Genomic DNA, 26,151 nt, shown 5'->3' with positions numbered 1-26,151 from the left:
CCTGCGCTGTTGAAGCATGTTGTCGCCGCCTCGTGTACCAGCACGTGTAATAGCACCGGCTGGCGGTGGCGGATAACGTTCACAATTCAACTTTTAGACATAATTAACTTTCAGACATAATTATACGTCAAATTTCGATTTAAAGCTTTCGTGACTGCAGGAATTCATCTTCTTGGTTCTTTCGGTAAAGTCACGTAGAAGGGAAGTAATATTTTTATTATACGTCAAATGTTTATACAAAATAAGGGTCCTTGCAGCCGACGGGATTTAAAAAAAAATCTATATTTTTACACGGGCGATTGCGCAACGCAGCGTTGGACTAGTCAGCAGGATGATGTTGGGAGGATGTTCCTTTAACACGCAGGACCAATATCATCCTAACCAGCTTGAATATACGCTGCCAAGCTTGGTGGGGGTTCATTCAGACGCTGTCTTTGCGTTGTGGCCGAAACGTCGTGAGAATTGTATTTTATTATTTTTTATTTGTATTCTTTTATTATTTCCTTTCTACGTGACTTTACCAAAAGAACCAAGAAGAAGAATACAGGTTTTGTTTGTGTTGGATCGCGTAAATATATAAATGTGTCGTTAAACCCGCCACCACCCGACATAGCCAATGAATAAGGTTGTCACGTAAACAGAACGTGCCAATTCGTTACGAGTACAACACACCGATCTGAGTACTCTTAGATTGTAATTTGTGCTCTGATTGTAAATGTTGTGGCTTTGCTCTCCAACACTCACAATCTCCAACACACCGGTTTGCTCAACTAGTAACGAATTGGCACATTTATATATTTACGCGATCAAACCCCCCCAAAAAACCTGTACAATATTATGGAGGATGTTGTCAGCAGGTTGTTGTTTAGTGATCTACCGTCACGCGGAAAATAAAGTCGCGGTGTGCAAATGGGCCATGTCAAGCAACGCCGATGATGAACGTGTGGGGAGCGGTGGCGCAGTGGATAGCGCACTGCGCTCCGAACCCGGCGACATGCCTGTCAATCCCTTATCAGTGCCTACCCTATTACAGACCAATTCAGACCTTATTGGTCACACCGTGCCCTTATAAATCTCAACGTTCATCGTACAAAGTCCCATCACAATGGAGAAAAAGACAAAAAAAATTGCCCGTATTGAAACGGCTGTACGCCATATGAACCTGAAAACTCAATTTCCCTGTACAGGAATACGGGGTAAACCGTATGGGTTGACAGGTACGCTACTATACACTACACTATTAAATGTGCCCGTATTGAAACGGCTGTATGCCGTATGAACCTGAAAACTCTATTTCCCTGCGGCCAATAACAGCGACGATTATTTGAACCTGCTCTGGACCTCCCCGAGGTTGACTCAGCCTCAAATGAGTACCTGGCGCGGTAAGCATCAGAACTCGGGGAGACAAAGGCGGCCGGGGTGGGGGGGTGTTGGCCTCCCACCCCCTTGTGTGGCGTGCCTGCCTTCATAGGTGGTTGCTAAAAGCATTTGCCTCACACAGCCTGTTAAAGGCGATACGGGGTATCTTTGTCTTCGTGTAATGAACATTTAAAAAAACAATATTATATTTGCCCAGTTGTGAGTGACTGACATGCATTGTAATGATGACCTCGAAGGGCTCTATCGCTGACAGATGGAACAAATACAACTTAGTATATGCGCATGAGAAAAGTCAAAACGCTGGATTTACACAATCGTGTCACGTATTTAAACGCTGTCGTTTTTGGACAAAGGCGTACAGCATTGTGCATGCGAATGTTGCGAAAGGTGCCCAATCCAGATATGATCTCACGTTTATTTTGGTTCTTCTGTGCAAGTGTGACACTAAAGCTGATAAAGACCAGGCAGACTCCACCGCCAGCCGCCAAGAGGACTGTGCAGAGCACGTGGCTTTCTTATGACGTAGCCACCGCCATTCACGCTGGCATTGTCTTATGAGAGTTGTCTGTTCTTCTGTAACGCGGTTGTTGAGTACACCGCGTGATGGAAAAATCGCGTTATAATAAATCATGAGTAATATAGGGTAGAGCACGGTCCGCGATAACACTTGAGATGCGTTACGCAGGCTGAACAATGACCGAGGTGCGTGTGTAGCGTCTAGAAGGATCCAGCAGCATCCCGCTGCCTCGTGCGAGGCTACGCCGAGGCAGCGGTACAACCGCTTGTTCCTACTCGCGCAACAAAGTTGCGTTCACTCGATCGCGTTATATCCAATTCGCGAGTTATGAAAACACGAGTCATGGGAGAATATTGTACCGTGCGTGGCTTTCAGTTCTCAAGGAGGCCACTTAAATCAGCAGAGACACCAACCCACATTGGTCACAACAGGTTCTTGTGGTCATTTATTTTGTGTGTGTGTATACATTCTACCTTGAAATGACGCGTGCACTCCGTCGTTCAATTCTACAACACTCAGACAAACGAACAACTAATTACACCAGCGTGTAATAAATAGGGTATTGCAGCTACTTTACAGACATCATCACACCCAGTTATAATGTAAGCGAAGGTAAATGTTTTTTTTCACGTGAAAATGCCACCGTACTCCTGGGGAGTGGCGTCGCAGTGATTAGTGTGCACTGCGCTATGAACCGGGCGACCTGAGTTTCCTTCCCAGCCACGGCTCGCATCAGTGACGAGTTGCCATCTGCACCCCGTCTCCTTCCCTTTCAATAAACCCGCACGGTCCAGCATGGTGAAGTATGGTCAAACAGCCCCCCCCCCCCCCCCCATGATCCAAAACGGCACGGGGAGGGCCTTCATCCGACACTGGATTGACACAGGGCAGAAGATTATTATTATTACTACGTAACATCACTTAGCTTATAATTGTATGCATCATTGGAATTTATGAGTACTTTTGATCACAGCACTGGCTGTCGACCCTCCTTATGGTTTTCAAGGCGGGACGTGGTCCCACGACTGCAGGCTTCAGAGAGACTCGTAATTGGTCTTTCCACTTCTCGGGGTGTTAAACTCCCACCAGGCGTCTCGTTTTCTGTTGTTGCAGTAGTAGTGTGTTTTCTGACAGGAGCATTACTAACACACGTTAATACTCTGCAACTTAGTCCGTCGTAAACTTTGTCCCAGCTCAAAAAAGCACGAACGAATAATAAAGAGATTCATCTCAAATACGTTTTAAAAAAGAAACAATACAAAAAGTAAACAATAATGCTACCGAGGGTGATCTGATACACTTGTAATCATGCGTAGCCTCTAGTAGCGGGAAAATGTTATTTGTGAAAACCTAGGTTGAGAAGTGAGCTTACAGGTGTTTGGTCCATTCTTACACGCAGCTTCCACAGGGAAAAAATAACTGGAGGAAAATTCTCCCACTGAGAGAGTGACGGAAAATCTTCGCGAACCTTTCTCCGTGGTGGGTGCTTTATAAGCGCTGCGATAAAATCCAATACAGTACAACCTTGGATTGCGAGTAACTTGGTCTGCGAGTGTTTTGCAAGACGTGCAATTTTTAAAATAAATATAAATTTGATAAACGAGCGAGGTCTTGCAATACGAGTAGTACATATACGCTTTGTCTGCCGAGCGTCACGTGACCACAACTGATATACGAGTGCTTTGATATACGAGTGCTTTGGATTACAAACAAGTTTCCAATGTTTTACTGCATTTAGTTTGCTGGGTATCGAATACGTGCGGTAAAATAGCCACAGCTCGGCAATCAACTTACTGCACAAACACCTCAATGTCGAATTAAAATGTGCACCTAATCTGGCTGAATTCCACCTGTAGGAATCAATATCGGCTTGATTGTCATGCAGCGAACAATCTCATAGCAGAGCTTGTGGGTGTAGAGGATAAACAGGCCACTTGAAGGATTCTTGTCTGGAAAATCGCATCTGCAGCCACTGTCTGACAGAGCGGACACACTGCTCTGTGAGATTTTCAAATGAATTCTATCTCATGACTTGATGCCCACAGCACAACTTGAACAAGTTGGTAAACAAAATTAAAAAAAGTGCATTTGCGGCCTTCACATTAAATCCACTCCAATTGAGTAGGAAATAGTATTTGGCTGCGATACATTTCTACACGATAAGCCACTTCGTTGAACGGTCATTTGTGGCCAGGTCGCTTCTGAAAAAGAGCTATGAAGCTCAGTGGGCCTTACCTGGTCAAATAAAAAAAAAATTCAGTGAAAGTTAAGTTTAAAGAGTGGGAGAAATGTAATTTACCCACACGGTACCCGTTTCATCACCCCTGCCACAAAGTGGCACGAAGCGCGGAGGGCCTGGATGGGCCTTCTTGTGTTTCTCTGTCCCTCTGTCCAACTGCCAATGCTGATAACCAGACTGAGGTCAAAGCTCAAGCAGTTTTGGCGAGGGCCGAGAGTGCCTGTTGAGATACATCGCTGCCGGTGAAGCTCTTACCTTAAGGTTTGTGGACATCCTGGGAGATAATCCAGGCGATGAGCTTCACAGTTTTGCAACGTGCCCCGGCATTTATGCTGGGGTTAATTTTGATTGTCATTTTGATTTTGTTTTGGGAATCCGGTTTTTAAGGGAAAGAGTCTTTGGTGTGCAAACTAACCAACGACGTTTCAAGTCTCGATTAATTGTCTTGCCGTGTAATACTGAAATTATAATACGACTTAACACACACACACATCGAAATGATCAGCCATTGCCTATCCACTGCTAAATGAAAGCATCCTCAAGCTTCCACCACCTCTCGTAGTCCTACGACGCGACAATGGGTCTCCTGCACACGAGGTGATCGTATCGCTCCACCTCGATTGTTGACGTTCTTTTGGCTGCGACCTCTATCACGAGTCCTCACCGCTGCCAATCGCCACCCTTCCAGCGACGCGTCCCTCCTTTGGACACTTTTTAAACTTTCGTTTAATTTTCTTTGTCAATGTCAAAGTTACTCTCGCTATGCCACAGCGGCTAACGCACCACTGATTCAAAACGTTCTTCTATTAGCACGTTGCTGTGCCTCTTTTCACAATTAACGTCCGTTTTTCGGAAACATTCCAATCAGCCGAGTTTTATTCCAACCTGCACTCTCGTATACTTAATAGGATATATACCTAGGGTAGATATGGGAAGGGAACTAGGATTAACAATTTTAGCATAGTTGGCTATGTACGGTGCGAAAGAAGTTTAACATACACACAGGACAGGTTAGAGGGCTTAAAACACTAATGGTAAGCATTAGCCTTGTTCAGTGTTTCCAGAATATGAATAGAGTATCTAGCACTTTGGAAACAAATAATGACTAAAATAAGCTGAATTTGCCGTCTTTAGGAATACATAGATGCAGTTTTAAAATTAAAATACTTAGAGGTCACTACTGGCCATTTTTGTTTTACAACTAAGGAAAAGGAATAAATGTAAGGAAATTATGGAGGCCTTGGATCAGCAGTGCAAAGTTAATGGTTGGCAACAGATGTTGTTTACGTGCATAAAATATACAAAACATACAAAAAAAATTAGATTCTCCTCATAAAAGAAGAAACAATTGCAACAAACATCTAACTCCCGTGTACCTTTGCGTGAAAACATTTTCCCCACGTCTCGGTCACTGCCCATCTCCCGGTCTCGCACCGCGCATCGCGCCAACCTGCGCCCGAGACTCATCCACGGCCCTGGCTGCCGCCGGTATCGTCGCCCGTCTGGCCGTCCTCCCCGTTCGGCGAGGAGCGGCTCACGTCCGCGATTCCCGACTCCTGGTCGCTGTTCTGCGCCGACCAGTCCGACTCAGCGTCATGCACGCTGGAGCTGTCGTCGGCCTTGCCGTTCCCGCTCTTGCCCCCTTCGCTGGCGGCCGAGAGCCAAGTGCCGCCGCCACCGGCGCCGGGCGCCTGCCACTCGGGAGCCACCATGAGGCGGGTGAGTTCGGCGGCTGCTTTGCGGTTTTTAGCGCCGATTGGGCTGGGCGAACGCTGCTTCGGTAGCGTGCCTCCCAGTCCTGTGAAGGTCTGTTCGCGAAGATAAGGAGTGGGAAACCATCATCATCCTCGCAGCAGCAGCAGCCGCAGTGGTGGCTTTTGGCTGGCCGTCGAACAAAGACGGGTCACCGTGTCACGCGCTTTCAGATGCGCTTCTGTGGCCGCCTGGAACGCTCTTCCTCCCGAGCTTAGGAAGCCACTGGAGCTATGCACTTTTAAATAATCTAGATTGAAAACTAATTTCTTTAGGACTGCTTTTTCTGTTTAGTTTATTGTCCTTCCCCAGCACCTCCGATTAGCACGGTTGGCTACGTACGGTGCGAAAGAAGAATACAGTAAAACCTTGGATTGCGAGCATAATTCGTTCCGGAAACGTGTTTGTAATCCAAAGCACTCGTATATCAGTTGTGAGCACGTGACGCTCGGAAGACAAAGCGTATACACGTACTACTCGTATTGCAAGACCACGCTCGTTATTCAAATTAATATTTATTTAAAAAATATACTCGTCTTGCAAAACACTCGCAGACCAAGTTACTCGCAGTCCAAGGTTTTACTGTATACTAATATTCAGGCTGAACTAATAAAAATCTAGTTTTCTTAATGTAATTAGAAAAAAGTTACGTATAAACAGTTCTCTGTGGTACTAGAAGAGTTTCACAAGGTTTCTGCTAGACAATAACAGAAACATTTTATTTGTCCAGTTTATCTTTTGACAGATGCATCGTCACCCCTGAGCTATGTGCACTGTACACCTCACTGCTGGAAGAGGCTCTCCCAACTCCACGTGCCTCACGGCGGGTTTTTGACCATACTTCACCACGCTGGTCAGTGGGGGAGTCGGAGAACGTGCAGAAGGATAGATGTGGGCGGGAGCAGAGGGGAAGAGAACAACAGTGGATTTTGCTGCCCACCAGTTGACCCCTCACCTTTCATACGCTGCTATCATGTTGTTTGTATTGTTTGTTGTTATTGTTGTTGTGAATTTCTGACCCACCCCTACTGGACATCTGTGAAAAAATGCTTCACAGCTCATCGCATTTCTCCAAGGATAAATAAAGATGCTGATTCCGATGAATCAACAGTTCAAAACGTGGGCTGCAAAAAAGCAAAGTGTTGAGCTCGTACCTTCTCCATCTCTGTAACTTCGCCTTGAAGTATTTGCGTTTTCTGCTGCAGCTTCGACACAGCTTCAGCGACCTGCGGCCGTGAATACGACGCCCCATCCTGAGCATCGAACATCCCTCGCCAGAACCTGCGCAGTTGCAGCCGGAGATTTTGACAACAGTCACACGGTGGCATTGCGTGGTAGTCATGGGCCTTGGTTCAAGGAACGATAGAGGAGCCCTGTCAAATGTCCCTTCCCCTCTTTGTAGCCCAGTTAAACTAAAACTAAGCAATTTTTATTTTATCAGGTAAGGCCCCATGTGCTGTGTAGCTCTTTTTCATAAGCGGCCTGGTCATCATAAATGATAGCTCAACGAAGTGGCTTATCATGTGTACATTTAGAGCAGCCAAAGATTCTGAACCGTATGTTGATTTTAAATGTGGAGGGAAAAACCGGAGGACGCGGAAAAAAATCCAAGCGGCCACGGAGAGAGAGACATGCAAAAAATATACAGGCGTCAGGGTCGGGATCTAACGCACGACCTCCTGTATACCAGGCGAGGTAGTAAACATCTCACCAGAGAGGCACCTCAGTTCCTGGGGTCTCTACAGACCGTTAGCACTGGTGCAGTTCCACGGCCTGCGAACCGTGTGACGTGACTTAAAGTTAGTTTATTAGCGACTGTGTCATGCACCCCTATGCATACCCACCCCACGTTAAACAGGGTCATGCTACAGGGTTGGGGTTGTGGCAATGCTGCGTGTGCCATGAGTTTCAATGCGCACAGGCAAAATACAACGGCAGTTCCCGTAGAAGTGTATTTAAGGCCTCGACACAGAGGCGTGGTTTCTCTGTGTGCCTATGTATGTGTCTCTCTCTATGTATCTCTGTGATATCTGTCTCTGCTTATATGTCTGTCTATATGTCTCTGGTTCTGTGTTTGATCTCTCTCTCAAATTTAGCATTCTCAGGAAGAACGTAATCAACCAGGTAGGGTGTTGACTGTTATGTTATCCGACTCTCTGTTGTATTACATTACATTTCTAAGTATACTAGATTTGTGTTTCTATTTCATTTATACCTGATGATGATTGCTTGTGTTGCAATCGAAACGTCGTATGCTAGTATTTAATTTATTATTTTATCTTTATACGTGACTTTACCGAAAGAACCAAAGAGTAAGTGCATTGTGGTCCTATTATTGTGCAATGGTGGGTTGTTCCTCACATTTACATCTCTGTGTTGCCGGCAGCTAATGTGTCCACGGGGAGGGGAAGGGGCGGGGGGGGGGACATAGCGTCTGATCCCCAGGTAAATGAATAAGAGTTGTGTTCTTTTGTTCAGAATATTACACTGGTGCGGGCAGATTTGTCAAACCTGAAGCACTGTGGAGCCAGGTTGGGCTTGAGCACGCCGCGGTTCTGCCTGTGATCGGCGCGGTACAGCGGGTTGTAGAACTCTTCCCGTTTGTCCCACAGAAAAGCCCAGAGCGAATATGTTTTCTCCTTCACCCTAGAGCATGCGCGACAAAATGTAACATCGCACGCATCGTCTGCGGTGCAGTCAAGAGCATTGTTTCAGTGAAATGGTTTGAAACAAACACGTGTCCACCTTTCGATTTAAAGCTTTCGTGACTGCAGGGATTCATCTTCTTGGTTCTTTCGGTAGTCTGAAATTCAGACGCTGTCTTTCCGACAGCCCTGTTCTTCACCTGAGGACGGCTGCTTGCGTTGTGGCCGAAACGTCGTGAGAATTGTATTTTATAATATTTTATTTTTATTATTTTATTATTTTCCTTCTACGTGACTTTACCGAAAGAACCAAGAAGACATGTCCACCTTCATCGAAATCCTGACTAGGATGAACGTGCATTGACCATATAATTTGGGTGATATTTTACTCAACGTGTGTTTTTATGTTCACTGTTCACGTGTTCCGACGCATGGTACACTTCCAAAAATAAACACGGCACGGCGTTACAGATCGTAAGTGTCCCTTAGTGACAGAGTTCATTGTTGGGGAATTATTTCAAACGCCCTGTTGTTGTGGCGCCTCAAATTATACTGCTGCACGGGAGTCAAGGTATGAATAATGATGGTAATCTTGAGTATCTAATTGCTAAACTTGTTTGTGGGAATTGTTCTTCAGCTTACCGTTGAACTCAATCTAATAATAATAATCATATTCGGAGCGTTAAACGCTTGTACGCGCAACGATTTCATTCGTTCGGCTGCATCGGTTGGCGACGGGCCTTTCGACGACTACAGCCCTCCGAGTGAAGATCCTGACGATTACGCCGCCCCTCACCTGAGCTGGGCGCGCTCACGCTCGCAGTTGCCCAGGAAGTTTCCGAACTGGCAGGACTGCGCGTGGGCGTGCACGCTGGTGAGCAGCCGCTCCGAGAACTCGAAGGCGCAGGGGAACTGCAGCGAGAGCTGCCACACGCATTCCAGGAGCTGCAGGAAGACCGGAGAAACCTCCCTGGCGTCCCCCTCGACGAAGCCGCACCTTGGCACGGAGCAGACACAACGCAGCGGGCGGTTAAATGTGACGCGCTGTGAAAACGTGACGACTGCAACTACTACTACTGCTGTTGTGGTGCTAGCTGGATATAAGCACACATACTTGTAAGCAAAGTTCTGATGTGAGAAAGTGGATCCTTACATTACACTGGTGGGGGGATAGCCACTGGAGCGATGCACTTTTTAAATCTAGACTGAAACTCATTTGCTTAGAACTCCGTCTTGTGTTCAGTTTGTTGTCCTTCCCCCACACCTCCGATTAGCACGGTGGGCTACGTACGGTGCAATGGAAGTTCAACACACGTGCATACAAGGCAAAGGGTAACTTCTCATACAAGCACAAACGTATATAAGCACACAATGACTTGCTCCCTTTGGGGGTGCCTATATATATTCAGGGTGCTTCAAAAAAATGCGAACACTTATATGGGATTATCGTTTTTAATGGAAAAATAATAATACACTGTAACACCATTGGAACCTCCTTTGCCAGTAGCAAAATATGATAATTGTTTTTTTACCCTTTTATCTGGCAACAAAACTGACACCTTTTTTTACTGGCAAATGAGGTTCCAATGGTGTAAATGCTTACCCCGAGCTCTCATACTCTAATGGTGCATTGTCTTTGAGTTGTGCGCCTTTTGGCGTCATCTGGTCCAACACCATGTGAGACTATGCTCTAAGAAAAGCTGTCTTGGGTGTGGACTAATCAATTTCAAGGACAGTGCATACATTATCAGAGTTGTGTTTTTTGTTTGCATTCCGACCGCAGGTATTGTGGTCAATGCAAACATGACTCGTTGTAAAAAAGGTGTCAGTTTTGTTGCCAAATAAAAGGGTAAAAAAACAATTATTATAATACACTGTAACATGATAACAAATGTAATGTCAATAGCTTCAAAAAGTCAAAGAGTCTCCACTTGTTCGCCATCATTGTCAACGTGTGCCTGGAATCTTCTCCAGGTGGCATTGACCCGCGTAACTTGTAAGTGACATGCCGTTGTTGAGTTTTACAGAATTTGCTGGGGCATCGCGTGATCAAAGTGGCCTTTCTTCTTCCCATCGCATTCGTTCGGATTTTTCCGCACAGTAAGTTTCCTCCTGTCGGCACCTCCAAGAGCAGCATAGAGTTTATTTTGTATACACTGTTAATTTGAACACATCAATGCAGTGCTTGTGAAGGTCACATCCCAGCATAAAAGCTGAACACATTCAATTGGCCCTTGATTACGAGACGTTATTTCTAAACTGAAACATGGTCGTTCAGACTCTCCGCAAATAAATATTCTCGCCGCATTTTTAGTTACGTTGGCTGCAGAACTGAATGCATACTGTTGGCATTAACACTGGTGAATGTGCTGCATTTGTTTTAGAAATGCCATTGTGTATGGCTCAGTACTCCTAATCGCCACTGTTCTCAAATTTAAGCCCACAAAAGACTGGCACTACGTCTCGCCAAAGATATTCGCTGCAATCACATTCCATTTCGTCCAAATGTACTTCCTTCCTCTGCATTCAAATCCAGGCAGCCACCTGTAATTAAATCAGGGTCTCAAGTGAAGTGAGTTGATGGTCCGAGTCCAGTCACCGATGACTTTAATTGTATTATGCACTTAATTTGGATAAATTCCAGTCTGTCACGCTATGAGCATTACTCTCAGTGGCACAGTGAGTGATTTCTGTGGGCCAGAGATCACTGAAAAGGATTTCAGAAATAGCTCTGTGATATTCGCTTCTGTGGGTCATTCTCTGAAAGGAATTTTTGCACTGCTCTGTGGGAGATGCGGATTAATTCTTGAGTCTCGTGGCAAGATTTCAACAGCCCAATTGGGAAACGATGGGGCAATGGGGGAGGGGGGGGTGGGGACACAAAAAAGGATAGAAAAACACTGCGTGTCTTGAATACCTCTCAAGTAAAACGAACACCTCCTTTGGTGAGATCTAGCGATTGAGGGCATGTGTGCAGTCCCTGCCTGGGCCAGCAGGAACTCCACGTGGGAAATAGAATGAAGGTCAGCAGTACGGAGATGAAATAACCCAGCATTAGACCTTTTCCAGAATCTGTGATAGTTTATGATTCATCCCGTGCTGTCGGCGACTGGCTTTTATTTACCTATTCTTAGGTTTTTTCGGTTTAGTCACGTAGGTAAAAAATTACAATTAATAAAAGTATTTTATTTTATTTTTACTCTTAGGTTTTTACCGTAAAGTCACGTAGGTAAAACATTAAAATTAATAAAAGTAAAATAAAATAAAAATCACGACGTTTCGGAGGCAACACAAGCTTCCGTCTTCAGGTGGAACCGTCACAGCCACGACAGCTGTACTTGATACTTGATACAGCTGTCGTGGCTGTGACGGTTCCACCTGAAGACGGAAGCTTGTGTTGCCTCCGAAACGTCGTGATTTTTATTTTATTTTATTTTTATTAATTTTAATGTTTTACCTACGTGACTTTACCGAAAAAACCTAAGAGTATGAATCATTGCAGTCACGAAAGCTTCAAATCTATTTTATTTTTATTTTATTTTTATTTTATTTTTATTTTATTTTTATTTTATTTTTATTTTATTTTTATTTTTATTTTATTTTTATTTTATTTTTATTTTATTTTTATTTTACTTTTATTAATTTTAATTTTAATTTTTTACCTACGTGACTTTACCGAAAAAACCTAAGAATATGAATCCTTGCAGTCATGAAAGCTTCAAATCTTTTATTTACCTCTGGCTGAATTTGTGTCCGAAAGAAATCCACTCCTTTTCAATGAGGACCTGTGCGAACAGAAGCAGATCAAAAGACGCACAGTGAGATAAGCTTTTCTCTCACACCGGCACACGCGGTGCCGACTCATTGTCACTCCAAAAGGATCCTGATAAACACACACACACAAAAACCCCCAAACATCCCTGCATAAAGTCTTAATGGACTGTAGGGAGCAAGTGCTGTTAGCGAGCTCCTATGAAGACGCGGGGGTGGGTGGCCAGCACCATATCCGGCCGCATTTGTCTCCCAAGTGGCAATATTTACACATCAGGTACTCATTTGAGGCTCAGTCGACCTAGGGGAGGCCCAGGATAATCATCACTGGTGTTGGCCCGTGAGCAGAATTGAACTCGGGTTATCATCACAGATCTGATGTCACCGCTTACTTGCCATGAAAAATATATCCATTATTGTGACCCGCCCCCCCAAAATACAAAAGTATATTTTTATACTTTTTGCATTGTGTACAGTCTGTAAGCTACCCACATGCCAAATTTCAAGTTTGTTGCATGTTGGGAAGTATGCTAAACATATCGAACGGACACACATATTCACAAATTTCCCTTTTATATATATAAATCAATTCTGAGTACATCAATGGCCATTCACACCTGCATGCATTTACTAGCTCGCCTAGTATATAGGAGGTCGTGGGTTCGATCCCGACCCTGATGGCGCCTGTATATTTGGAGTTTGCGTGTTCTCCCCCGTGGTCGTGTGGATTTGTCTCCGGGTCCTCCGGATTCTCCCTCCACATTTAGAATCAACGTCATGCATTTAGAGTATTTGCACATGATGAGCCACTTCGTCCAGCTATTATTTGTGGCCAGGTCACTTCTCAAAAAGAGCTATATCACTCAGTGGGCCTTGCCTGGTAAAATATTGTTTGTTAGTTATAGTTAAGAAATGCGCATGAGCTCTTCGAAGGACGGGGACGTGACCACGTGGCTCACCAGAAATCCACGCAGGGTGCGGTAGTAGGGGTCCAGGAGGATCCCAGCGACGGAGCACACTTGGGCAGTGCGGTCCCAGCCATCGGAGCAGTGGACCAGCACGCTCACGCCCTTGTCGCACACCGCCTGTCAGGGTCAACCGGGGGCAAAGGTCACCGACAAGGTGCGTCAACAACCCGTGAAGGTCCGCACTGATGTTCACAAAACGGCCCATGTTTTTGTCGATCTGCTGCCGGGGTCATGGGGGGCGATTTGACCACGCTTCAGCACTCCTGTTGGGTCAGTGAAGGCGGGCAGCATAGACGTGGGAGCAAACAGTACAGTTCAACAATAGATTTTTCTGGGTTGCCTTGTGCTCCGGAAGTAACGCGGTCACGTCGAAAATCCTCGTAGACTTGACGCCCGTTGTTAAATGGTTCAGTTTCCACCGCTAACTAATTGTTAATATCTACCAAGCAGCACGGCGGTTAAGGCCTGTGTTTCCCCATGCCATCATCAGCATCTCCCAGTGGTGTGAATTTCTATGTTTACCAATATTCTCCATTTGCATATAAATTAGGTACTCCTATATTGCAATCATCTGTTATTAAATATGTAAATCTCGACCATAGGGAGGTGTGGGGCTCGCGTTGGAGAACTGACGCTCCAGGCAATTTGTATCCCGACTTCTGAGTGTGTTAAGTCAAGGTCAAAACTGTAAATTCGCCCAGAAGTAAGATGCTCACGAAAACTAACAAGGGTCAGACAGAATAATAAAATTAAGATGTTCGTAATAATTTCATGAGACGTAGATTTTTTCACGAGCAAAATTACGATTCGTAGTACGTTTATTTTGGCTTGGGTCGTGTAGGCAGGCCGTCAGTTAGATCTATAACCCTCTAGCACTTGACAGACCCAAACCAATTAAGCTGTCACGAGGGAAAATGTGCCAGTTGCCTTCGTTCAAAATCTTTCTCGCATTTCAACACGGCCCGTTTTTTTTGCAAACAAAAAATAAATTGGTGACAACTTTAATTGTTTATCTGTGTCCGGTTGTTGGAGGATTATAGGTTTAATTGACGCAAATACACGATGTACCACAAAAGAAACCAATTAATCGCACTCCCCTATCACTCCCCTATCACTCCCCTATCACTCCCCTATCACTCCCCTATCACTCTCACTCCCATATCACTCTCACTCCCCCATCACTCCCCTATCACTCTCACTCCCATATCACTCCCCTATCACTCCCCCTAACACTCCCACTCCCCCATCACTCTCACTCCCCCATCACTCCCACTCCCCCATCACTCTCACTCCCCCATCACTCTCACTCCCCCATCACTCTCACTCCCCCATCACTCTCACTCCCCCATCACTCCCACTCCCCCATCACTCTCACTCCCCCATCACTCCCACTCCCCCATCACTCTCACTCCCCCATCACTCTCACTCCCCCATCACTCTCACTCCCCCATCACTCTCACTCCCCCATCACTCTCACTCCCCCTATCACTCTCACTCCCCTATCACTACCCAAACTCCTAACCCTGTCCCACTCGTTCTCCTGTCACCATAACTACACCACCACTTCTCATAACAACCCCACTCTTTATCTCAACCACTATCATCTTAGGCACAATTTCTATAATTGCGTGAAAACCGCCTTGGAACAAGGCGCTTCGATATACATCTCTATAAGACTGGTGGAGTGGAGGAGGAGGCAAGAGAATGGAAAGGAATGACATCGAAACATCGGCAACGGAAGTTCACAGACGCAGCACTGTCCATAAGAAGGGTGCTGGATGGGGGGGGGGGGTTGAGTTTTTGTTGAGTGATATAATTCAGTTTGATACAACAACAACAAAATTGTTGCCGCAAAACTACCACGTATTCGTGGCGACGTGTAAGGCTTGCGCGGTGCGTCTCTTACGCTGGCGACCGCAGTGGAGGCCTGCAAGATGGACTGGACGTGCCGGAGCCAGCCCGATGCCTCTAGTCCCGACACAAACTCACGCTGGCTCAGCCCCCGGGCCTGGCTCACTGGGGCGATCCAACAGAGACACGACAGCACGGAGACACCCGGACCACCACGCGGTGAGACGGAAGTCAAGTGTTGTGCAGCGATCCGCCGGCATTTGCTACGTGCAGGCTCCACATTGCATTTAGGAAGTGACAGCTGGAGGCATGGGTGAGCCGACGCATTACGAGTGCAACGCTCTGCCGATGCGGCCGTAGCGAAGTTCGAACAATGGGCGAGAGTTTATAATTTGCGCAGTATAAAATGGGTTCATCACGTAATAAAGGTTTTTTTTGGTTAGATCGCGTAAGTATGCGTCGTTAACCCACCACCGCTCGACGCGGCCGATCAGAAAAGGTTTGTCCCGTAAACAAAACGTGCCAGTTAGTTACTACTTCAGCCCACACGTGTGTTGGACAGTGAATCCACAACATTTACAATTTGAGTGAGATGTTTCGCTGGTAATTACATCCAGCATCATCGGGAGATTTTGCCACAATTGTGAAGAGATCTACCTGCTTCTGGTCTTAAATAGAGCAAGATGACATCAGCCAATCAGGTGCGGAGAACGGAGCGGGATTTATTGTAATTATATGACAATATATTATGCTAATCTGTAACAGATGGGTTCAATCGCAGTTCATCAGTATGTTCATCGCAGTTAAGTCTACCGGCAGGTCGTGAGTGGTGGGTACAAATCAGCTCTTGCGAGACGTGTGGCCAGCGCGCAAGAGGTAAGCCAAATATCCGCGCTCCTAAGCTCCGTCCAGAAATTGCAGGGCTGCGCCTTTGCCCATACAGCGTGCACCACTCATCGGGCCGGTTTGAAATGGTTCCAAGAATGAACCTTAGGGTCGGTCATAAGCATCATTATTATTCGGCGTGTGACGTCTGCACAAATGTACACGTAAGAGCATAATCGCGCGCGCGTGTTTTTGTTACGTTGAGTCTACACTGCGGCTCTGTGTCGATGTTTGATGTCCGCGTACCGTCCAGCAGCTTCGCGAGGCTGCTGCGCATCACGTGGATGTTCTCGATGCCGAGGAATTCAAAGCGAATGTTGGCGTAGTTCTCTTCGTTTTCGTAGCCTCTCCCCGCCGCGCGGTTTGCCATTGCATTCAACTGCAACAAAAAAAGCAGCAGTAGCAGCAGCAGCACGGCATGGATGGTGGAGATAATTAAGTTATTGCTATTTGCATTGGCTAGAGGCAGCTTGCCTAAAGCAGCTTGCCCACGCGGTGGTAAATGTTTAACAAGCCTGACTGCTGATCGGACCATCAACATTGAAACCAGTCCAGAGTTTGCTTGTTGGCCAGGCAATATATTGGCGATTTAATGCTTTCGTGACTGCAGGGATTCATCTTCTTGATTCTTTCGGTAAAGTCACGTAGAAGGGAAATAATAAAATAATAAAAATAAAACATAATACAATTTTACATAATAAAATATTTTTTATTTTTATTATTTTATGATTTCCCTTCTACGTGACTTTACCGAAAGAACCAAGAAGATGAATATATTGGCGTGTTATGCCTTTGGATATATGTGGTGAAGTGAACGGGGGGCCACGATGGCGAGATGTTAACTATCTCGCCTGGTATACAGAAGGTCATGGGTTTGATCCCGACCCTGACGCCTGCTGTATATTTGGAGTTTAAATGTTTTCTCCGTAGTCGTGTGGATTTTTCTACGGATCCTCCGGTTTTTCCCTCGACATTTAGAATTGACATGCATTTTGAATATTTGGCTGCTATACATTCCCACGTGACAAGCCACTTCGTTGGGCTATTATTTCTGGCCAGGTCGCTTCTAAAAAAAGAGCGACAAAGCCCAGTCGGCCTTACCTGCTATTTTTTTTTTAAAGGGCAACTTTCGATACGAGTACATCTTGCATTGCTGACCCGTGACAGATGCCCCATTCAGTCGCCCCGTTCAAGAGCTCTCTCTCTCTACACCTCACCTTAGGCCGGGTGTCGACGACGTACAGCGTCTCATGCCCCGGTCCCGGATTGGCCCGCCACACGGCTTGCAGGAGCTGCTCGTCCTCAGCGCAGCGGGCGCTGAAGCCCGAGAGCGGCTGGCTGCATCGGCAGATCGCCGCCTGGGACGGGGAGACGGGCGTGCGGTGCCACAAGCCGGCGTTAATCACGTCTAAATTATTCACCGCTGGTGGAGCCAAGTTGCCCCCGCTGTTGATCGGGTACATGACGGCGGCTCGAGCGTTTTGAAGAGGCGAAGAGAGGCGGCGGACACGGAATGCGCCAGATTTTATTCAAGATCTCGGAGCCTGGGGCAGTCCTTGGATGGGGCCGCCGCCATGCGTCGCGGGTGTTGTAGACCACGGGGGCTACGTGGGCAGCAGCGGAGGGCAGTGCGGAAACATCCATTGTGGTACTGGACTTACTGCCCCGCACTGACCAATGTGGTGAAGTATAGTTAAATAACCCCCACGACCCAGGAGTAGATTGGCAAATGGGCCGTACGTGTACGTACATCTCGCCAGCGTGGGCACCACCATCACGGGACCCCCCTTTAGTCCCTTGCCAGTATCAAAATATAAGAATCGGGTTGACTCTTTCTGACAATAAAACAGGTGTTAAGATGTTGAAACACCAAACAGAGACCTTTCGCAAGGGATCATGTCTGCATTAACCACATATAGTTGTGGTGAACATGCAAACACAGGTACATGTGGTTAATGCCCCATATCTCACGGCCCGCAAGACATGGGAAGAACTTCATCCAGCAGTGGATTAAGAACTGCGGTGCGGGGCGGCGTGGGTGCGTGCGTGCGTGGGTGCGTGCGTGCGTGGGTGCGTGCGTGCGTGCACCAGCCTTTCACCCCGTTGTGCGCGTGAAGGTAGGACAGGGTCGGGAAGCGGGCCTTGCTGCGGAAGCCAGCGCTGCCCAAGACGATGTCGGTGGAGACGCACGGCACGAACAGGTCCGCAGGGTACGTCCCGCACACCTGCCCAACACAAACGTTCCCGCTGCGCTACGAAAGGCATCGGGCACGGCGCAAACTCTTGCGTGTACGCGACCGGGTGGGGGTCACGGCGTTATATAAACGTGTTGTCGAGGAGATTGGACCTCTGCTGCAGTGGAGTGCAGGCCGCCGGAGAGTAAACGAACAAAAATGGCACCAGCTCTTTGCATCAATAATAAATGAATGAACACACTCAGATATGCTTGCGGTCCGAGTGGTGAGTTGTTGTGCATTCTCAATTGGGGTCCTATTTTGTCGTGCAATCTCTGTCACCGACAATAATGCAATGCAAGTCTGCTTGACCGTAGCTACAAGCCTGTGTCAGCCATCACGGTACCATGCTCATCTTTACTTGTGAACCGCACACTGATTTTTATCGGATGTATGAGCAACAGACGATAATACTGGAAAACAAATGTAAGGTTGGTACAGTCTGTTCTCCTATAACGCCACGTGTTGTCATAATGCAATTTGGATATAACGCGGTGAACGTATGAGGGAACACAATTTTGGTTATAACGCAGATGCGAATTGGATATGACGCGATTGAGTGAATAGAGCTACGTCGCACGAGTAGGAATAAGCGGTCGCATGGCCGCCTCGGCATAGCAGCGTCACGCAAGGCGGGATGCTGCTGGATGCTTCTCGATGCTACCCACGCGCCTCAGTCTTAGTTCAGCCTGCAAGCGCATCTCACGCGTTGTCGCGGACTGTGCTTTACCCCACGTTATTTATTATAACGCGACTTTTCCAAAACGCGGTGTTCTTCGGAAACGCAACTACTACCGCGCCGTAGGTGAATAAGACTGTACTCCAGTTCATTTAAGGCGACCTCGTAGTTTGCGTTGATATCCGTGAGCTTCCAGTGCTTGTTGGGTACACCCATTCTCCGGAACTCGGAGCGTAGGTCCAGCAAGGTCCATCCTTCCTCGCGATCGGTGGCTCTCACCCGAGGGCTGTACGAGAAGGCGAACAGGTCCCGGTGGTGGGCTGTACCAGCGCGCACACATGCCAGCATCGACGTCACGGTCGCGCGCCTTTAACAGCTGTCACCTTGACTCCGTCATTCGTGACTCTCAGCTCAACGCTCACGCCGTCAGCGGCTCAGTGCCACGCTTTCAGGATTACCCTTGTGTTAAGGATCACCCTTGCGTTAAGGATTACTGGTAAGGATTACCGTTTGTGGTCAGCGCGGCAAAAATCCACCGTTGCATTTGACTACGCTGCCACGTCTACGCTCCCCACCCTCACCAACCCGCCCCGATCAGCACAGCCAAGCACCAGCGGGGGGGAGCTCGAGTGACCTCCACGGTCCACACGATGGGTGGAGGAGAGCCCTCGTGCAGCAGCGGATTGAAACAAGCGAGCCAAAACATGGACACGCACAAGTGGCCACCGGTGAACACGGCAGTGCGGGCTGATGAAGGTGAGAGAAGGGTGCCAAGACCGGCTGAGATATCAATCGGCGCAAATATTAGTCGTGTGTATGTTGAATTTCTTTCGCACCATACGGAGCAACCGTGCCAATCGGAAGTGCAGCCGTCGCGGGAATCAAACTCCGGTCACTCATCTTCATAGCTCAGTGTGAGAACCACCGTGGCTCTGATTTACCCCCAAAACTGGAGAGTTTATACAGACAAAGCATTTATTTTCCCACGGAAGACCTCGCAACAAATTATAAAGGCCTCGCGGTTAGGTCGTTTGGTGATGCTGTGCAATTCGCCATTTCGTGTCGCGGTGCCGTGCAGCGTTCACACCGGGACGGCAGAGCTTGACAAGAGACAGCTGCACGTCCTGGCAGTCCTGCTCGCACTGGAACTTCAGGTGCAGTGAGCGGAAGGTCTTGGTGTGCAGGAGCAGCAGTGGGCCGCCAGCGCCGGCCGGTGGTAGCTTCTCAAGCGATGCCAAAAGGCTGTGTGCCAGCTTGAGTTGCCACAAAGCCACAGGGCACCAGTGAGTTAGACAGGAGAAAACACTCAGCGATGCATTGCCAAACTGCACACGATGGCATTCTGTCAATAACTATTCCCACTGGATGAACTTTTAACAAATGAGAGCATGCATAGTGAACAATGCCGTACTGACAGAATAGTTTCATGAGACATTTGTTATGGCTGTAAAAACGTAAAGCATAATTCTAAACAATGTATTTAACACTGAAAAGTGTTATTATAACTAAATCACATGTGCACTTTGCAATAATCTGCGTATTATTCTGCAAAACCCATGACAAAATTGGTGTGAAACATCTAAATTACATTTCGATTTAATGCTTTCGTGACTGCAGGGATTCATCTTCTTGGTTCTTTCGGTAAAGTCACGTAGAATGTAAATAATAAAATAATACAAATAAAACATAATAAAATTATTCTCACGACGTTTCGGCCACAACGCAAGCAGCCGTCCTCAGGTGGAGAACAGATCTGTCGAGAAGACAGAGTCTGAGTGAGAATTATTTAATGTTATAAAGTTTTATTTTTATTATTTTATTATTTCCATTCTACGTGACTTTACCGAAAGAACCAAGAAGATCTAAATTACATTCTGTTTGTTGGTATTCCCATGCGCCACGCGCCACCAAAGTGTCACACAGCAGCCTGCGCACATACCCAAGTTTCCCGATAGTCTGCTCGCTGCAGGCTTGGCTTCTTTGCGAAGATGAGATGGGTGGCGGTCATGTAGAGTGTACCCATGATGGACTTTGCTCCCCCACTGCCTAAGAGCTGCACATCCTCCACCTGCCGACACACAAAACGGTTATTGTGGCAGACATCGATTATCACCGTTTCTGATCACTTTTCTTCATTGCTGTACTTTGCTTTGGTAATTTTTTATCACCTTGGTGACCCAGGTTGCTCTTGCAAATTGGATCACATCCCGGTCTGTTGATTATCACCTGGTTAAACAAATTTAAACTTGAAACTACATTTAGAGCTCACGCTCGCCTAGGATTTTTTTGGAATTCCTGTATCAGCCTGGGCTGAAATAGTCATACAAGGTCCAATTACTTAATTCAGTGTTGTCCCATATTTGATATGGACAAGTGAGGAACCCATGGTGGTCTCGTGTTTATAACCGAATTGAATCTCACTCCCTTACTTGGCATCGGGTTCAGTGTGAGAACGTAGCCTCTCGTTTCTTTTTCAGAAGTCAACGGTGGCAGTTTTGACCAAACATTTACAAACATTTTTTTACAAACCCCTTCTACCTGGAAACAGAACAATCGTCCGTAAAACCACGTGTTTCATCTGCAGATACAAAGTCTTCAGCAGCGGATGTTCATAAGTGGTGGCGCTAGCCCATTGGTGGGTCCTTCGCATCAATGACTGTCAAGGCCACCCCCTTTCAATTCATAAAATCCTAGCAAAGATGACAGAAGAACGATAGACGAGTGAGATATCGTGAAAAAAGAGATATGTAGAAAAAAACAAACAAATAGTAAGATAACAGAGAGTGATACAAGTCTCAGATGAGAGAGATTCATTGGATTTTAAAGGTTATTTAGTAGATCACGTTTATTAGGATTTGAATTTGAGCTAATTGATCAACCCCTATATTTGCATGAATCTGGGGCCTCTTGAGCCTCTTCGGAGGCAACGAAGCTGCTTTGCTTTTGCCTGGCACTTCCACCCGTACTCGTGACTGTGCGGCATGTGATGATGGGCAAGGTCGAGCAGCATGTTAAACACCTGAAGGGCAAGTGAAACACATTATACGACAGGAGGTACAAGGTCTTGTTGTGACAGTTTTGAAAAGACGACGAGTATAGTTTAGAATGATATTAAGAGTGATCTTAATGAACAATGACAGGCAATCTTTGGTTTTATACCAAAGGGAGTAACTCAGTGAAATGAAATACATCAAGCAAAAATAAGTTATCATTTTATTATGTATAAAGGTTTAGAAACATAATTCAACGTCGCATTAGTTTTAACTTTTCACCAGTGGTGTTTAAACTACAAAAAGGCGGGTGCAGTGTAAACAAATATTTAGGAGTGTGTAATCTGTACACCTAAAATAATCCCGTCCCGAATTAAAACTCCTGCAGCATACCGTAGTGTAATTATTCCCAAGTGGCAAGCATGGGAGTGCTCCAGAATAATTTGTCCAAAAAAAATGTGATTATGCAGTCACATTCGCATAGATGCTGTTGACGATAGCACCGTCACGTTCCGTGAAATACGGCAACGTCTTCGGGGAGGTCATCTACGTTGATCGTGGTGAGTACCGCTCTACTGGAACTTAATTTCAACAAGCCGGGCGAGCCAAATTAGACACTGTCAAAGTGTCACTGTCAGGTAGCACTCTTTGGGAGATTTTTTCTTTCGACCTGAATGATGAATAGATTCTCATGCAGTTTATAGTCATTCTGCTTCAGACACACACTGATGGCAGTCCGTGAACCCTACCTAGTCTGGGCTCGAGTGACTTGTTAAAAAGTGAAGCCTCAAGACATGTGTCGTAACCTCATATAATTTTATGCATTGACACATTAGCTCGCAGACCAGAAGTACCGTTCGTCGGCAAGGAGGGTCAAAACCTACGTTTAAAGTCAAGCAGTGTCAAGTTGAGCAGTCCATTCACGAGTAAGAATTTTAAATCAGACCAGCACTAAGTTTCTATTCTTGCGTACAAGTACAATAAGTTCAGGAGCTAAATAACAATGTAAGGGGAGAGTTCGTTTCGTTTTTGCTACTCCTAAACCACGTGGATGTGACGAGCACGTACCGCGCACGTCAATCCCAACTCCAAGTTCTGTATAAACGCACTCCGGTTGTATGTATTTCTGCCAGAGGTGTGGACTCGAGTCATGTGACTTGGACTCGAGTCAGACTCGAGTCATGAATTTGATGACTTGCGACTCGACTTGGACTTGCATAACAATGACTTTGTCCCACCTATGAGATGTGGACTCGAGTCATGTGACTTGGACTCGAGTCAGACTCGAGTCATGAATTTGATGACTTGCGACTCGACTTGGACTTGCATAACAATGACTTTGTCCCACCTCTGAGATGTGGACTCGAGTCATGTGACTTGGACTCGAGTCAGACTCGAGTCATGAATTTGATGACTTGCGACTCGACTTGGACTTGCATAACAATGACTTTGTCCCACCTCTGAGATGTGGACTCGAGTCATGTGACTTGGACTCGAGTCAGACTCGAGTCATGAATTTGATGACTTGCGACTCGACTTGGACTTGCATAACAATGACTTTGTCCCACCTCTGAGATGTGGACTCGAGTCATGTGACTTGGACTCGAGTCAGACTCGAGTCATGAATTTGATGACTTGCGACTCGACTTGGACTTGCATAACAATGACTTTGTCCCACCTCTGAGATGTGGACTCGAGTCATGTGACTTGGACTCGAGTCAGACTCGAGTCATGAATTTGATGACTTGCGACTCGACTTGGACTTGCATAACAATGACTTTGTCCCACCTCTGAGATGTGGACTCGAGTCATGTGACTTGGACTCGAGTCAGACTCGAGTCATGAATTTGATGACTTGCGACTCGACTTGGACTTGCATAACAATGACTTTGTCCCACCTCTGATTTCTGCAGGACACGCTGCATTTGCAATTGCGCATACGTTCGTCGTGATGTCAACTCCGCAGCATATTAAACAGAAATCACGTCACGAATCGCCTGCGGATCGCTTGGTTGGGAACATTTTTTTTTTTGCGTTAATGCCACGAGAGTTTGGGCTCTGCCGCCTGCGCTGCAGACGTTCTCAAGTACAACTTTTGGCGCGACGCGATGAACAAGAGATCATCTGTGAGCTACCAATCTCGGCGTGTCATCATGGTGCCGGAAGTCAAATTCAGAGGGCACCAAACGGCAGCTGTCCCAGGTGCTGAACGGTGGTCACACACATCGAGCACAAATGACGAATTATTGTTTCACGGTCTAAAACGATTGATTTGGCATCATACGCCTCTAATGAAAGTTGTGCATAGAAACAGACACGACGCGTGCGATGATACAAAAATAAAATCTGGTGGAATACGCAGGATCGTTGTACTATTGTTGTACAGTCCGCGTGATGCCACGCGTCTCCTGATAGGTGATGTCTGGTGAGGATTATTCTTCTTCAGCATTGGTGCGTTGTTACTCATTCTCACCACGTCCATACGTGTCGAGTATACATAACATAAACGTTGCTGTTCTGCGGATTAGCGGGGTGGCAGTGTTGACGGTTAAGCCATCATTCTATTGTACGGCAGCCGTCAAAATATGTATAGCCGCTCACAACATTAAATATCGACGGGAGCTCTCGTAAGCTATTGAAGAAAAAAAATCACGACAGGATATACGATAATCGCAAGAAACCAGCGGCACGTTGCTTATAAGTTACAATAACCGAATTCGCCTTTCGTCCAAAAAAAAAAATCGGCATTCAAAATGTCAGGGAAGGAAGCTTGCTCAACAGCGCCAGAGGAAAAGAGAGGTAACTGAAGCCAATCGAGGACGAGTAATATAATGAAACAAACACCACGGCACTGTATGGAGGATGTGGCATCGCGTACCCCGCCATCACCACACTCCCACGTATCGGTCGGGGGGCGAATCTCACCTTGGGGGTCCTGATGTGCTCCATGATTGCCCGGCTGTGTCCCCTTCACTAAACTGCAAAGGGGGCAATTAAACCCCCGGGGGCGTGGGGGGGCCCTTACGGGAACCTTAGCGGCGGGGGCAGGGGGGACGATGCGTGTGCGAGCTGGGGTCTTCCGAACGGCGAGATGGGGTCCAGTGCTCGCCACTTCCCCTACAGGCGCAATTGGGCACTTGCATTGACAAAGATCTTGTACCCCGCTCCTCCCCCTGTACAAAGCCTTCCACTGGCAGTGGTTATTCTCCAATCTTGAGCTGACACGGTGGTTATTGTCTACCTTTAACTGAAACAGTGGGGTTTCTCGACCTTTAACTGACACAGTGGTTATGTGGAGGCCAGCACCCCCCCCCCCCGCCCGGCCGCCTTTGTCTCCCCATTGCGTATGTTTATACACTCGGCAATGGGCATGTGCTCATATGAGGCTGAGTTGACCTCAGCGGGGGCCCAGGACCGATTCAGGTTTTGGGTCACTGATGTTAGTCGTGAGCGGGAATCGAAATTGGGTGGCCGGGTTTAGAACTCAGTGCGTGCACCACTATAACGACTCTTCCCCATTGGCAAAGACAACACACACAACAACAATACAAAGCTGTCTGCGTCATGTGAAACATGTGCGCACACACACACACCCACACTGAGACAGCGTTAATTGTTTTTTTCGCGTGACGTGGTACGTATTTAACAATCATCCGGCGCGTGCAGCGTGGAACACATTAATTTGTATTTGAATGTCGAGTAAATTGGTAAACGGGGAAAGAGTGTAAACGATACACCAAACAATCGTTTATTAAACCAGGTAAGGCCCACTGAGCTATATAGCTCTTTTTAAGGAACGACCTCGCCACAAGTTATAGTCCAACGAAGTGGCTTATCACGTGGACATCTATAGCAGCCAAATACTTTAAACGCATGTTTCTAAACTTGGAGGGAAAAACCGGAGGACCCGGAGAAAAATCCACGCGACCACGTTGGAGAACACGCAAAATCCAAATATACAGGCGTCAGGGTCGGGATCGAACCCACGATTTCTTGTGTATATTCGGTAGCTAACATCTCGCCATCACGGCGTAGAAGCAACGTCTGCTCTAATACTCTTGGCAAATTGTTTCAGCTACATAAAAGTGGATGCACAAAAAGGGGACATACTACTGTGTGAATAAACAACACGTGAAAAGCGCAATTTCCGAGGAATGATTCAGCAAGAGTAAGTTCTGCATTTGAATACGTTCAGGAAATGGGCTCTTGGCTGCTCTGCTTTTATTTGTAGCATGTAAAC

At 46.6% G+C, this 26,151-nt stretch overlaps 1 protein-coding gene across 1 annotated transcript; it reads right to left on the bottom strand.

Moving 5' to 3' along the window:
* Positions 1–2,315: 2,315 nt before the first annotated feature.
* Positions 2,316–25,015, bottom strand: LOC144722737 (phosphatidylinositol-3,5-bisphosphate 3-phosphatase MTMR6-like). The gene is made up of 14 exons (XM_078601096.1): positions 24,837–25,015; positions 20,861–20,989; positions 20,009–20,174; positions 19,084–19,241; positions 18,108–18,233; positions 17,226–17,366; positions 16,255–16,387; positions 15,179–15,288; positions 13,264–13,389; positions 12,269–12,318; positions 9,330–9,530; positions 8,400–8,534; positions 7,043–7,169; positions 2,316–5,944 (listed from the first exon to the last, which is right to left on the bottom strand). Exons 1-14 carry the CDS (start codon positions 24,858–24,860, stop codon positions 5,600–5,602), a joined length of 1,971 nt encoding a protein of 656 aa, XP_078457222.1. The 5' UTR covers positions 24,861–25,015; the 3' UTR covers positions 2,316–5,599.
* Between the last annotated feature and the right edge of the window lie 1,136 nt (positions 25,016–26,151).

The sequence above is a fragment of the Lampetra planeri genome, chromosome 15 (genome assembly GCF_965212315.1).
Source record: "Lampetra planeri chromosome 15, kcLamPlan1.2.h2, whole genome shotgun sequence".
NCBI classification, from domain to species: domain Eukaryota; kingdom Metazoa; phylum Chordata; class Hyperoartia; order Petromyzontiformes; family Petromyzontidae; genus Lampetra; species Lampetra planeri.
Note: the sequence above shows the minus strand (reverse complement) of the source record. Positions and strands in the feature narration are given on the sequence as shown.

What these genes read in the sequence shown, in the direction of transcription:
- LOC144722737 (XM_078601096.1), bottom strand. Translation starts at nt 24,860, where the DNA reads ATGGAGCACATCAGGACCCCCAAG. An exon ending in CCTCGCGAAGCTGCTGGACG is followed by an intron (nt 15,289 to 16,254) that starts GTACGCGGACAT and finishes GGATCGCCCCAG; the next exon opens with TGAGCCAGGCCCGGGGGCTG. An exon ending in GGACACAAATTCAGCCAGAG is followed by an intron (nt 9,531 to 12,268) that starts GTAAATAAAAGA and finishes CTCCGTGCCAAG; the next exon opens with GTGCGGCTTCGTCGAGGGGG.